The following is a 14,553-nucleotide window of genomic DNA, read 5'->3' on the forward strand; positions in this document are numbered from 1 at the left end:
ACGGTGGGAGATGACTGGGCTATGGCAAAGTACATTTCACCCCCTTGACAGGTGTATTGGGAGACAGCTGCTGCACTTACCACTAGCTCTGAACAAGTGTCCGTCTCAAGAGGTAAGGCAAACAACTTTCAAGGGAGAGTCGCCATAGCAGCAGCTAATTGTAGAGCATGGATTGCCTTGAGCAATCCTGGATAGAGGGGATATAGCGGTAGCCATACAGAGGTAACCATCTGTCCCTCCCTTTACTGGTGTCCCCCTTGTGCGGTTCACCCATGTCAGGCAGGGAAGAGAAGGAAGGAATACTTTTCTTTCTACTTCCTGAAAGCTGTGCCCTTTACACCAGAGAAAGAGAACCTTCTCTTTCTGAATCAACAAGTTTATAGCCCCTCCTCCTTGTGAATGAAGGGGAAGGACCACTCCTGAAGTAACTGAAATGCCTCCCAGAGTCAGTGGAGAATAGATAATATCTCAAAAGCTTGTAGTCTTCACTTTTGGGAAAAAGAAATAAGTCTTTAAGAAAGATCCCGTTGAGAAGCTCCATAAACAAACTTTGAATTCTACACATTTATGCTTTCTTTCATGAAACTGGCTGGCAGAGTCAGTGACTGACTGCAGGCTATGCTTTAGTACCCACTGATTCGCAGGGAGATTATCTTAATTTGGTAGTCCATACCCGGGACAGATTTTGGAATTACTTGCCTTAAAATAACTATTCTTTTCGGCCCACTGGAATTAGGAAACGGGTTTTGGTCCCTGCCAGCCACTCACCGTCAATTAGAGGCTCAGCCAGCATATTGAAAGCGAGGTTGTAGGCCCTACTGCTGAAGTTAAATAATATTTCATAGTCCTTTCCTTTTCTACAGTTGAGCACAGTTATACAAACTTATCATCCCATGGCAATAAGGACTGTACAATGGCAGACTTTGGTACCGCTGACTTTGGTACCATCAGGTAATGGCTGCTGGTGCAGGGAAGCGCCTGACCGGCAGGGCTTCTTAAATTAATTGGCCAAAGAGTTGAACTAGCTGAGAAAATGAAATTGCTCTCTGAGCCAGAAGTTCTGTGATAGACCACCACCATGCTGCTGACCTTTTCCAACCCTTAGCTTCTGACTGTTCTGCTCTTTACTGCAGTTCCAATCAATTTGCCTGTTCAGTGGCCTGCAGTTTTCAGAGATACCTTAACAGACTGAACTGTTTTTACATTAACCACAATCCATATCCCTGGCACAGAGGCTGATTTTCGTTAAATACTGCTATTAGCTGCGCCATTATATGGGGCTTCCTTTGATAACCCAATGCTCCTGCCCAGCCAATCTCTAAACCTGAGAGCCAGCAGGTGTTTGTCCAATCAGAAGTGTTGCCACATCTATACTGACCCTTAAATTTTGATACCAACAGGGCTTTGCAGTAGTTTTTGTTAAAGCAATTCCAGAAGCACTTAGGTTTTATGGTTTGTAGCAAGAGAAGAGAGTATAAATGATTGCTACAGTTAAAGAGACCCTGAGAAACAGGATGGTCCATTCTCAACTCTATACTCAAACACACAGTGACAATGGGCATTGCTCCAGAGCCAATTCCCCAGTTCACCAAAACATTTTTTAATCCTTACCCATCTCAAAGGTTGAGACAATGTGTCAAATGAATAAACTTCAAACTCAATACTTAAAGTCAAGAATAGTAAATATGTTTTTATTAAAGGGACAATTGATGGCAATTAAAAAATAACTGTTAGATATCCATGTGCACCAAACTCAAAGCTACTTGACTTTATTCAGAAGGTATTATGTAAATTCAATAAATTGGCTGAGGGAGAAGCTAGACTAGGGGGTAACTTCAACTTTAATGTACAAGCAGTGTCTCTAAAAGCTTGAGCAAGGGCACCACCTGGAAGAACCTTTTAAAAGATAAAAGACCTCCTATGACTTAGTACAGCTCTTGCAAAAATGGGGCTTATACAACGTACGGAGAAAATATAAAAGATTTCAGTTTGACATTTCCTTCACCCCAACATGACTCCTGATCTGTATTAGACTTTTTATTGCTTAAAAGATAAAGGAAAACCCTGACCGTTAAGTCCAGTCGTGGACGACTCTGGGGTTGTGGCGCTCATCTCGCTTTAGTGGCCAAGGGAGCCGGTGTTTGTCCACAGACAGCTTCCGGGTCATGTGGCCAGCATGACTAAGCTGCTTCTGGCAAATCAGAGCAGCGCACGGAAACACCGTTTACCTTCACGCTGGAGCGGTACCTATTTATCTACTTGCACTTTGACGTACTTTCGAACTGCTAGGTTGGCAGGAGCAGGGACCGAGCAACGGGAGCTCACCCCGTTGTGGGGATTCAAACCACCGACCTTCTGATCAGCAAGTCCTAGGCTCTGTGGTTTAACACACAGTGCCACCCACGTCCCTTATTGCTTACTCCACAAGTTAATTCCATTCACACAGTGAACATTGATAACATCACTGATCATGCTCCAGTAGGAAGTGACCATATGACCGAGCAATGAAATCCAAACCTTGACATCATGGTCATTTAACCAGCCAACTACCTAAAGGAAAAGATAGCAGAAACCCTACAATTCTATTTCAAGGAAAACGACAATGACAACACCAATTCTACCAACCTTTGGGAGGCTATGAAAGCAGTGACAAGAGGTATCTGTATCAAAGAAAAAGCATATATTAAAAAACAAGTCTCTACAACAATAGCCAAACTAGAAATGGAAATTACTGAGCTGCTAACTAAATATAAAAGTTCAGGTTCAAAATACCTCCTTAGAGGAATTGAACAAAAGAGACAAGAAATACGACTCCTTAGAAATTAATGACTCTATAGACTTTTGGCAGATGTAAAAAGAAAAAATCTAAGTCAGGGGTACACAGTATGCAAAAAAAGCAATGGCATTAAAACATTTTCTCCTGATTCTGCTCAGAATTTGCCTTTGATTCTAAATTATATACCTCACGATGCCCAAATTAAAAAAAGAGATATCCACAATTTCTTAGAAAACTTACCCATACCATCATTAACTCATGATGAAAAAACCTTTTTGATAGCTCCATCTCCATAGAAGAAATTGACAAAAACTGAAACCACATAAAGCCCAAGGACCTGATGCTTTCACTTCTGAGTTTTATAAAAGATTCAAAGAAATATTATTATCATATGTGGTCCACCTATTTCATGACCTCTCCCCCAAACAGATATAAAAATGGCAGAAAAATAATTACTCCTGCAAAAGACCAAGAATAAATGCCAAATGAAGGAGGCTGGGGTATCCCAAACCCTGATCTATATTTTATTGCTAACCAAGTAAGACATGCTGTCCCTTTTATTTTAGATGACACCTCAAAGCAATGGCTCCAGTTGGAAAAAGAACTTATCAAAGGAATACCAACCTCTGCAAACCACTTCTTAGAACTGGGCTAAACGTTCAAAACAGATTCACACAAACCATACTTAATGCACAGAAAGAGAAGGCAGGAATCCTAACTCCAGCACCGTCTCCACTGACACCCCTTGCCTTCCACCCACTGTTTTCACAACACTTCATGACAATTTTATGTTGCAAAAGGTCTACACTGGTTATCTGACTTTTATAACAGAAATATAGCACTATCAGACCAAGAAATATGGACTAAACTAGGGAAATTAAAAACCCCTTGGCTGCTACTCCACCAAATCCACACTTTTCCTGGCTAACCCAGTTTAACAGTAAGGCAGTCACAAGACCATTAACCCCATCTGAAAGACTTGTAATATTACAGAAGGACATGGCCCAGGTATAAAATCTGCAATCTATAAAATTCTACTCAGTGCATCAGTGGGTTCACTTGATCCTATTGAACACCAACTATGAACTTGACCCAGGTCAATGGCTTAGACAAAACAAAAACAAACAAACAAACAAACAAAAAACCCCAAACCTTTAAATCCATTTCAGTGAGCAACAGGAAATTAATCCCTAATCCCTAGGAACCTGGTAATGGCACCTCACCATGTTGCTAGAGGGGTGCCCCACACCCGGTACATATCTCCACGTGTGGTGGGAATGTACAAAAATCCAGCCTTTCTGGAATTCCATATTCCAATAAATTAATGAAATATCGAAATAACAATTGGAAGGCAAACCATAATTAGCTTCATTATATAGATTTCAAGAGTATATGGACTTACATAATAAATAACTAATAGGCCATTTATTACAAGTGGCAAGACAGAACATAACCAGACACTGGATTTTTCTGGCACAATGGTAGACAATTGGTACAGTTTGGGAAATAGCCCTCCTTGAGAGATTTAAAAAAAAGAAAAAACTTCAGTTGATGTGGACAGATCGAGAAAGATGCCTTACCCCAGTGTGGTTTAATTTCATAACATATGCCAGTATCCCAGAAAATAAACAATCTCCCCCATCAGCATTTGGCTCAAACTGTTTGATCTAAATTTAAATTTAAACATAAATTATTACCTTCACTTCCACACACATACACACACTGGTTTGATTGCTAGCATAACAGGAAAAATGACTGTTACTCATACTTAGCCTAAGCACAATGACAAGGGCTACGTGATGTTGAATGCTATTTGTTAACTCTCTTCTATCGTGTTTCCTCATTGTTGCTGTTATTGTTTAAACCAATTCACAAACCAAGAACTTGAACATTGACCACTGATAATGAGGCATATATCATAGATATTACAGCAAATTTATTATGTTATTTTTTGGATATACAAATGAGGAGACTTGGTCTCCTTATTTGTATCATTTATCATTCCTATGATCCTTGTTTATGACCCCCTCCCCCAAGTTATTTAAAAAAGCAAGCAAGCAGCTGCTACTTACATTCAGCATGGTGCTGAATATGGATAAACTAGGGATTAGGCGATTGGTTAAGTTAATGGGCCATATTGTTCATGGTGCTAAAATGGCCTGTGGGCATCTTGTTGCACATTACTAGCAAACAAGCCTCCTGTGAAGCCTGTCAACAGTAGTCTTCAGTGGCCTTCAAGATATTTAAAAGTAGCAAACCATGATCACTTCTTACACCAGGCATGCCCATTTTGGGGGCCTAAAAAAAGCTAAACAAGTTTGGTTGGCCCTTCACTTCACCAAATCTGGCCCTCTTTGAAAAAAGTTTGGACCCCACTGTCTTACATGAACATGTGAGAAATAGTTCTAACATGGGGTTTCGCATTTTGTCCTACACAAATATTATCTGTGCAGGTAACTCATAAGTATGAAGCAGTCTTGTGGTTTTCCTCAGTTTATAGAAAGGAACCAGAGTGCCCTTTTTAGATGAGGCAAAACAGCAGCTTACAGTACTTCTCAAATAATTTCCCTTAATTATTCAAGTATAAAAGAAGAGCAACAAAGGTTACTGCCTGCTCTGGATGGGGACATTGCTGATTTGCATGTATAAGCAGCATCCTTTCACCCTTGGTCCTTTCCAAGCCTTAATGCCGCTCATGTTTGAAAACTTAAGTGCACTAATGATGATGAGGTCGGCAGCATTTGATACAGGCACAAATCATCTGACAAAATTCCCTGCTGGGGGTCATATATAAATATATCTGTTGTCTGCAACACAGCCAGCTGTCATGTGCTCAGTTCCCTAAGTGGGTCTGTTGTCCTTGTCTGAGTCCCTCAGACATCTGTGCTTCAGCTACTGGCACTGATCACACCTTGAAATGTTTTGCAAGAGGATGAGGTAATCAAGAAACATCAAGCAAAAATGGAATAGGACATTCCATTGGATTCAACCAAAGTCTTCAAGTCTTAACCTGAACTCTACTCCAGATCTGCACAGCCTAAGTGCAACCATCTTTCGCTCCCTCAATCAAATTTTGACATTGCAGTCATCTGAAGGAGAATACTTCTGAGATGGCTAATCTGACATGTCCAGTGGGGGCACCTTTTGGGGGCAATCAGCCAAGCCGGTTCTAATTGGAGAAGCCAGTTCTAATTGGAATAAGCCGGTTCTAATTGGAATAACTTTAGAAGTTTTATTTCCTTTGCTTTCAACAAATGTTTGCCACCATCTAGGATGGCTTGCATTTGTATGAAGGCAAAGTTTAGGTCCAGAATGAAAACTAAATTTGGGGAGTTAGTGGTATTCAGAGGCAATGTATTAGTTAATCCTAATTTCATGATTGCCCCCTGCCCCGTTATTTTGTATCTAGCTCTGGTTGGTTGACTTTAGCATTCTGTTGTTACTGCCACTACTGTTTGTTGCATAGTTCAATAGATGTGGACACTCAGCACAGGGCTTTAAAGGTTTCAGAAGTCTGCAGACTAAAAACCACTGTCTCTGGTTGTGCACTGGATAGGTTACAGTCCTGAACAAGATATGGTGCTGAGTCCTTTTGTCCAGCTACTATTCACTATTAGCAGTGAAATCTGAGATCACAGAATTGGAAGGGACCCTGAGGGTCATCTAGTCCAATCCCCTGCAATGAAGGGATCTTAACACGTGGTCCGCCATCCAGTTTGATATCATACAGGACCCCACTTAGCTTTGCAGATGTGCTAGCAGTTTTATTGCTGCACCGCTAGATGTGAGGAAGGAATCGCTATCTACATTTTAATAGGCATCAATGTCCCATTCATTTTATATAATTATTTGTAAAGCGATTTCAACATGCAAAACTTGATACTCTTGAGAAGCCTCAAATATGTCATCTGTCTGGAGGACAGGAAGCATCAAGAGATCCCACACTTACAAATGCAAAAGGAACACATTTGATAAAGGAGCAGTTGCAAGAATGCAACTGAAGGGCAAAAACAACATGTCCTAGACACACGTACTTGTCTGATTTGTATGAGACACAGAATGAGACTTGCATAATAGATGCCACACACAAAAATAGTATCTAGCTGAAATTAGACTGAATGAGTTGGATAAACAGAATTACTGATTGATGTTGGATCACAGCCACAATATTGTGCCTGACATCATCTATCCTTTAAACGGCACTTCCTTGAATCCTTACTGACCACATTCATTAGAAGTCTGTCTTATTGACCGTAATAGTACATATCCCTCATCAATGTGACCAGACCACCAATCTCAAACCAGAGCTCCTCTTAAAACGTACCTTTCTCAACTGATTAGTTTCATGATTACTCAAATGAGCCAAGACATTTATGGGTTAATCTACACACAGAGAGAAAGCACTCCTGTGACAGTGCTTCTTCAGAATGCACATCTGAGGCTCCATGTTTCATTGCCAGCCCCAAACCAGCTGACTGTGGAAATCTAGCTTTGTCTTTTCTCCAACATGTTGATTTTCGTTTTACACATGTGATCCTGCATGTACATTTTGCACTCCAAGAACAGATGAACCATCGTGTTTTCTGGACATGTAAGATCGGTCATTAATCCTCATAAACCTAATGTGTTAAGCCACAGCACAAACTAGGAAGGCAGCAAACATTTCACAAGTGCTATGAACTGTGATTTGGATGTTTTCTGGGGGAAAAACCCCCACAAAACATAACTAATAGGCAGACAAGCTTTTCAAACCATTATGTAATTCGCATTAGATCCGAAGATAAGATGTGTGGGAGAGGATGGCTTGTCTAAGCTTAAAACTGAGTCCCTGTCAGGAAATGAGGAATGAAATTGGTCCTGGAGACACATTTCATAGGTACCACAAAGTTGCTCATACAACTATGAGCTAAGAACACATCTTAAACTGCCTTTTAACAGACGTTTACACCTGCTTCATGGAGTCGGGAACGAGCACAGTGGCACTACACTTCTCTACAGTGAAAACTTCAGGGAGGTTTAAAGAGATTTCTCTTTTGTTTCTGTGGTTAAAAAAACAAACAAACCCGAGAATTCCTGCTCTGAAACCAACACAAAGCAAACAAAAACTGCATCTCCAAAAAAAGATACCAAAGCAAAAAGCCCTATAACCCTAAACACAATATTAAAAAAGGATGAGTAATTCCAAGCAGCTGGAATGGCAAGCTTTCGTACCGAAGTCTCTGCACTAGGTAGAGTCTTGGCAGCATTGCCAATAGGATACTTACCAGGCCGTAAGACCCTGATTTCCAGCAGGTTAGAGGTTCTGTCTGCCAGTCGTGTCCAGCTACTGTTGTAGTTCTTCCGCCAGAGCTCTGCCACACATTGGTACTTTCCCGCCTCTGTGTCACTGGCCCTGCTGATGCTCAGGCGCACGTTGTTGCTGGATTCCGATTTTTCAATGGCTGTCCTGGTTCGAAACCCAGCGTACCTATCTCCCCACTGAACACCTCCATCACGAGTGAAGGTGACCAGATCGTGAAACTCGGTGCTGCCTGCTGGCTGAAAGCGCCACGTCACAGACACTGGGACCCAGGATGGGTAATGTGGTTTGATGATGCATTGTAAATCAAACGACTCGTTGTAGGTCACTCCAGGGGTGCGGGAGATGGCTGTAACTGCAAAGCCAGCATCTACCAAAAAGCAAAAGACAGACACACAAAGTGAATATTTCAACAGTAACTGTAATACCATTGGCATGTCAATTTCTGCAACTACAGTAAGAAGTGCTTTCCTAACAGCAGCTCACAGGAGGTGGGTCTGGTAAACTCTTATTCTCAGTTAATAAACACACACATTAAAACAGGGATGGGCAAAGCTGCTCCCCAGAATTCTACAAAACAATCCAATCCCTGAATTTTGGAGTTAGAAATTCAACAGACAACATACAAAAATCTACTGACAAGCCTCAGTGTTACCAGCAATCTCCTTTTGCGTTCTATATAGGGCAAACAGGACAACCTCTGCACAATAGAAAAAATGCTTGCAAATCTGGCAATACTAAGAGACATTTCAGCCTCCTAGAACACACTGTAAGTGACCTTAAGGTGAGAAATGACAATCACAGGAAGCCCAAAAAGCAATGAAAATGTGTAAAAAGTTATTTTTGAGTTAACAGTTTAAGATTACATGTAAAATGAACATGCATATATTAAAATGAATCATCAGACATAAAATTGGATTGTTTCTTGCAGTTGGCAGCTGTAGATCCCCTCTGGTTTGATTTTTCCAAATTGTATCAATCTTATTCGCCTTAACGTATTATAATAAAAAATGTCTATTAAGTCACCCCACTTGAATGGAATCAAAAATTTGAGAGAGATAAGACACAGGTGGCACCGTGGTTTAAACCACAGAGCCTAGGGCTTGCTGATCAGAAGGTCGGTGGTTCGAATCCCCGTGACGAGGTGAGCTCCCGTTGCTCGGTCCCAGCTCCTGCCAACCTAGCAGTTCAAAAGCTCGTCAAAGTGCAAGTAGATAAATAGGTACCGCTCCGGTGGGAAGGTAAATGGTGTTTCCATGCACTGCTCTGGTTCGCCTGAAGCAGCTTAGTCATGCTGGCCACATGACCTGGAAGCTTTACGCCGACTCCCTCGGCCAGTAAAGCAAGATGAGCGCCGCAACCCCAGAGTCATCCGCAACTGGACCTAATGGTCAGGGGTCCCTTTACCTTTAAGATACCATTATAAATTAAATACTTGGGATAGTTGCTGCCAAAGACTGCAGTGTAACCCCCCCTGCCTTTTTTTTGGAAATTCCTATTATGCAGCTCTTGAGAGGGCAATATTTTTGATGAAGCGGGCTTTAGTCCCTGAAACCTTTTGCCATAATAAACTTGTTGAATTGCTAAGGTGCTGCAAAAATCTTTGATGGTTTTGCTGCAAGAGGCGAACATGGCTATCCCTCCTGAAATAAAAATCCTATGCAACTTTTGAAATGCTCACACCAGATATATATGCACCAAATGTTGCTGCTGGCTAGCTTTAATCCACAATGCTATCTAATATGCCACACATGCCTGTGAATTCAATGAAACTTTTAACACCGCTCTCTGAACTAGGTGATAAGCTTGCACAAACCACAATTATTACAGTATGACTTTCCAGCCGGAATATGCACTGTTCAGAAGGCTAGCACAGGAAGGTTTTCTATGTGCTCGCAAATTCCATTTGTTTGACCATACAGGACGGTGTGAAGGCAGTAGCCTTTGGCTCTGTGCTGTTCAGGAAGCCTGTACCTCTTGACCCAAAGGCTACAAGATATTAATTAACAATGGCCAGGCAGCTGGGACATTAATTGCTGCAAGCAGATTAATTTTAGCCTGCCAACCTTTCCCCAGAGCTGCTACAGAGATCTCTGCACACTTTCAGCAAAGGGCTCAGGGATTCTAATCATCAAAGGACGTCACTATGGCACAGCTCCGGCCCATGTAATTACAGCAAAAACAGGTCAATCTTTGGGATTAAAGCCTTTTGAAAATGTGTTTAATGGTTATCCAGAAGAGGAAGAGGCTAGGGGAGGGAGAGAGTTAAGCACTCTCTCTCACACACATACACACTGAACTGCAAGTGAAATCCAGGCACCTTGTGGCAATTGTCTCACCTGCCTAGGTATTTCAGACACAGCTGCAAGAGATTGGTAATGCAGAAGACACGAGTCCCCTCAGGCAGCACTATACTTGACGATTTCAAGCCTAAATTATCTTCTGAAGAACTCTGTGCGCGTAATATACACACTGCTCTAGCTGAGGAGTAGCAGTCAGTTTTGCAGGTGAATCAGATGAACCACCTGATGTTTAAGGACCGGGGGCCTCCTGACAAAAGATGGACAAAGTGGCAGCTCCTCTCGCTGAGAAAGCTACTCCTGCAATCCTGCAACAATTCTAGCATCTAAAACTTCCCCATTTCTTATTCCAGACTTCTGTCACTAGGCAATTGAACTAACCTTGCTGGTTTTCCTGGGGAACGTGTGGCTGACCTAAACAAGCTTTTAGAATTGGTTCCTTTTTCACCTAATTACACTTACATTCTTGCTCTCCTAGCAAAGAGCTCCACAAAGGCTACATATGTTTCCAGGTAGCCTTCCAAACAGGTAGTTTTATAGGACCAGAGCTACTTAGAACCTACCTTTTAACTGCATAGCATTTCTTCAGATCATTGCTTCTGGACCTTGGCTCCATAGACATTTGAAGTGGAGCTCGTTGCAGACTGAACACAACCTCTTAACCTGACTCTTTCATAAACTTTTCTGAAAACCTCAGTGACATACAAACCATTAAATCCTGCCAGCTACTTCTGTCCCCCAACACTTCACTAGAAATTCTTTAAATCTGCATTATGTAGCCTTCCTACACTCCAGCCGCCCCACTGAGCCTTAGTTCTGCAAATCTCACAAAATCTGATTTTCCTTCTCTGCTCAACCTCCTCTTTTCTGTGCTGTTATTTCAAGGGAACTACAAATTAGTGGATACTATAGATAGTTGATGAGGGACCCTGTGTGAGAGGCTGGGAAGGGAATATCTCCTGGGGTAGGAGGATGGGAGAAAAAAGGGAGGCTCCTAGTTGAGGTTCACCTATCTCTGTGTGGGACAAGTTAAGATTTACCTGTGAAAGAGGACTTTGTATTCTTTTCCTTGTTTTTGTTTAGTTTGTTTATTATTGCAACGTATTATGAAAAGTCTTAATAAAAAAGTCTTAATAATATCTTATTAAATAAACCATGTGTGCTATGATGCCATAGTGCTATGGCTCCCTGCTGCTACATATTGCCAGGAAGAAGGAAGGTGAGGGGGCAGGCAGAGTATGTTTCAATAACAACTACAGTATTTTTTGCTCTATAAGACACACTTTCCCCCTCATAAAAAGTAAGGAGAAATGTGTGTGCATCTTATGGAGCAAATGTAGGCTGCACAGCTATTGCTGAAGCCAGGAGAGCAAGAGGGATCGGTGCGCACCTACATCGGTGTGGACTGATCCCTCTTGCTCTCCTGGCTTCGCTTTGCTGGAGAGCGCAGCTTTCCCTCTCTGCACAGCGCTCCTTCAGCGAAGTGGGAGAAGAAATGGAAGGGGCTCCGCTTCTCCTGCCGCTTCGCTGAAGGGGCGGTGCGCAGAGAGGGAGAGCTGCGCAGCGCCCCTTCAGCAAAGCAGGAGGAGAAACGGAGCCCCTTCCATTTCTCCTCCCGCTTTGCTGGAGAAGTGCTGAGCAGAGAGGGAGAGAATACTTTTTTTCTAGTCTTATGGTCGGGTGCGTCTTATAGAGCGAAAAATACAGTAGTTTCATCCTCGAGTTTCCAGGGGAACACACGAGGAAAGAAGTGTGCAAGCTGTGAATAGGGTAACAGGCTCCTTTATCTCCAGTCATCAATCACTGAGCTTAATTTTGTCTCTTACCAGGACATTTGTGGTGTCTAAATAACTGAAAATGGGGAAATGGTTACACAAAATGTTTAACCAGCATTGCATATATTTAATAGCACTTTTAATACCCACCCAGGGCAGTGATGGATACTGCAGAGCCATTATGTCGCTCCCCGATCATCTGCCACTCCCCATCCAGCCTACGTGTCCACTCTGTGATGCGACACTCATAGTGGCCCTCGTCTGCCTTGAGGCTGTTGAAAATTTCGAGCGTGAAGGATCCAGGACGTATCTGCTCCATCTGGATCCCACCATAGCTGCTTCGCTCAGCGTAAGACGGGCCAGGGCGTAGGGTGCCATCCCGGTCAAGTTGAACAATGTCACTTCGCCGGTTCTGCTTGTCCACAAGTTGCCAGGTGACAGAGAGCCGGTTTTGAGGTCTAAATCCTGTGCGGATACTGCAGCCAAATCGCAGGCTCTCTCCTTCTAAAACACTGCTGGCATTGTTGGTCACCTCCACAGAAATATTGGTCTCTGCAGTTAAAGGAGAGTGTATGCAATTATAGTTAGGGTTGCCTGGGGCCCGTACATATATTCACTCGCCGCTTTTCTGAACAAAACGGCTCCCTAGGGACTGCATGGAAAAATACAACATGTGATCTAGCAGTAAATGGATACACTCAGTAGCTGATTTCTATGAATGTGGCAGGTCTACAAAGTGCTATTGGTATTGGTAATGCTGGGATTATGTACCTGGAAATGTTCAGAGGAAATCATGTGGACAAATGTGGAAGGTGATATAAACATCTGAACCACTTTTGTGTCGTCTACAGTTCTGCAATTGGAACAGAACAATGTATGAAAAGCAGCTATGGGGGCCAATTTTGATAGCTGCCGCAGATTCTAAAGAATCTCTGCTTTCATTTCAGATTCAAACCATGAAACATAAACATTCATGGCTAAATAGAGATATGTCTGAAAACACAAGTTAAGCTGCCAGCCCTAGATGAATACTAGCCAGTGCTAAAAATGGCTGAACTGTTGACCAGAACAGGCTGAACAGCACATCTACCATCAGTTCTTAAACGACTTCAGAATCTGCTAGTGAATTCACAACTCATAGTGTTGTGATGGCTTACCTTTAAAACCCTATGCAGTTTGTGATCCAGCCTTAATTTATGTGGGGTGGAAAATTTTTCTGAAACAGAACATTTCCACTTCTATATTTTTATTTTCTTTTTTTCACTTCTATATTTTTCTGCAAATAATTTTCTAGTTTTGCATAATATTAATTTGAAATGTAACGAATGTACAAAATGCAAGTTATATTGGCCAACTGGAATGGATTCAACACCAGTCAAACCTAAAATAAAACTTCTAATTAGCTTCCTTCAGCTAACTATCCTTGGAAACACATATATTTACATGAACAGCTCTTTAGGGATGCTAAATTTAGTATGCGAAATACTTTTCGGCACCTTTGTTTTTTGTTTCCCTGGGCTGCAAACATAAGCATAGTTAGTAGACAGTAAGCCCCAATGAGTCTTCATTCTGAATAAACATAAATAGGATTGTGTTGTTAACATAGGGAAAATATAAGCTATTGCTGTCATGCCTTACACATTTGCAAATATTCCAATAAAAATAATTTCCAAGAAAAGGTTGGGGTTTGTTGTAATACGACATTTACAGCACGGGGAGTACACATTATTGATTTTCCCCTTTATCAAAGGGAAATGTTGTATTTCTGCTGGCACTGCTTATTTGCATAATGTTAATAAATTTATTACGTGTTGAGCCTTTTGGGGAAAGTGGCATGGATAACTAACCAGTCAAATGAGCCTGAACTTCCTATGCTCATTATGTTCAACAACAGCCAAGGAGGTCAGCCCCATGAGTTGCTCTGTCTCATAACCATGCCTGAGGCCCAGTAATTCTACAAATGCACACACACAACAGAAACAACCAACATCTCTGCTTACTGAGGGGCAGGACGGTGATGGGTGTGTTCTTTGGTCGTTTGCTCTCCCCATCAATAAATTCACCAGTCGATGTCTTCAAGCGCTCCGTCACCCGACAGTTGTACTTGCCGCTGTCCTCTAGGCGGAGTCGGTAAATTTTTAAGACGTAGATGCTGTCACTTTCTTTGGCCACTTTCAGTTGTCCCAGAGCTTCTCGTTGGGCAAACTCATTGTTAAGGACCGGCACGGCATTCGCCCCAAAACTAGCAATCAGGGAACTGTTGAAGGCCCATGAGATGGAAAAGTATCTCTTGGCAACGTTCTGTACCTCCAGAATGCACCTGAACTCCACTGGTTCCCCCACGGTGTAAGTCCTCTTCTCTGTCTCTAGCCGGACATTGATATCCATATCTACAAAGGAATG

The 14,553-nt window shown here is 42.1% G+C and overlaps 1 protein-coding gene across 2 annotated transcripts in view; it reads right to left on the bottom strand.

Annotated features, from left to right (window-relative positions):
- IGSF3 (immunoglobulin superfamily member 3) overlaps window positions 1-14,553 on the bottom strand; it is a 117,122-nt gene that overhangs the window by 24,759 nt on the left and 77,810 nt on the right. For both annotated transcript variants that reach the window (XM_083498563.1, XM_083498562.1), the window contains 3 exons: window positions 14,151-14,540; window positions 12,301-12,702; window positions 8,041-8,445 (listed from right to left, as the gene is read on the bottom strand). In XM_083498563.1, the coding sequence (XP_083354689.1) occupies window positions 8,041-8,445; window positions 12,301-12,702; window positions 14,151-14,540 (1,197 nt within the window). The remainder of the gene's footprint in view (window positions 1-8,040; window positions 8,446-12,300; window positions 12,703-14,150; window positions 14,541-14,553) is intronic.

This window comes from Podarcis liolepis, assembly GCF_965112155.1.
Source record: "Podarcis liolepis genome assembly, chromosome: 4".
NCBI lineage: Eukaryota > Metazoa > Chordata > Lepidosauria > Squamata > Lacertidae > Podarcis > Podarcis liolepis.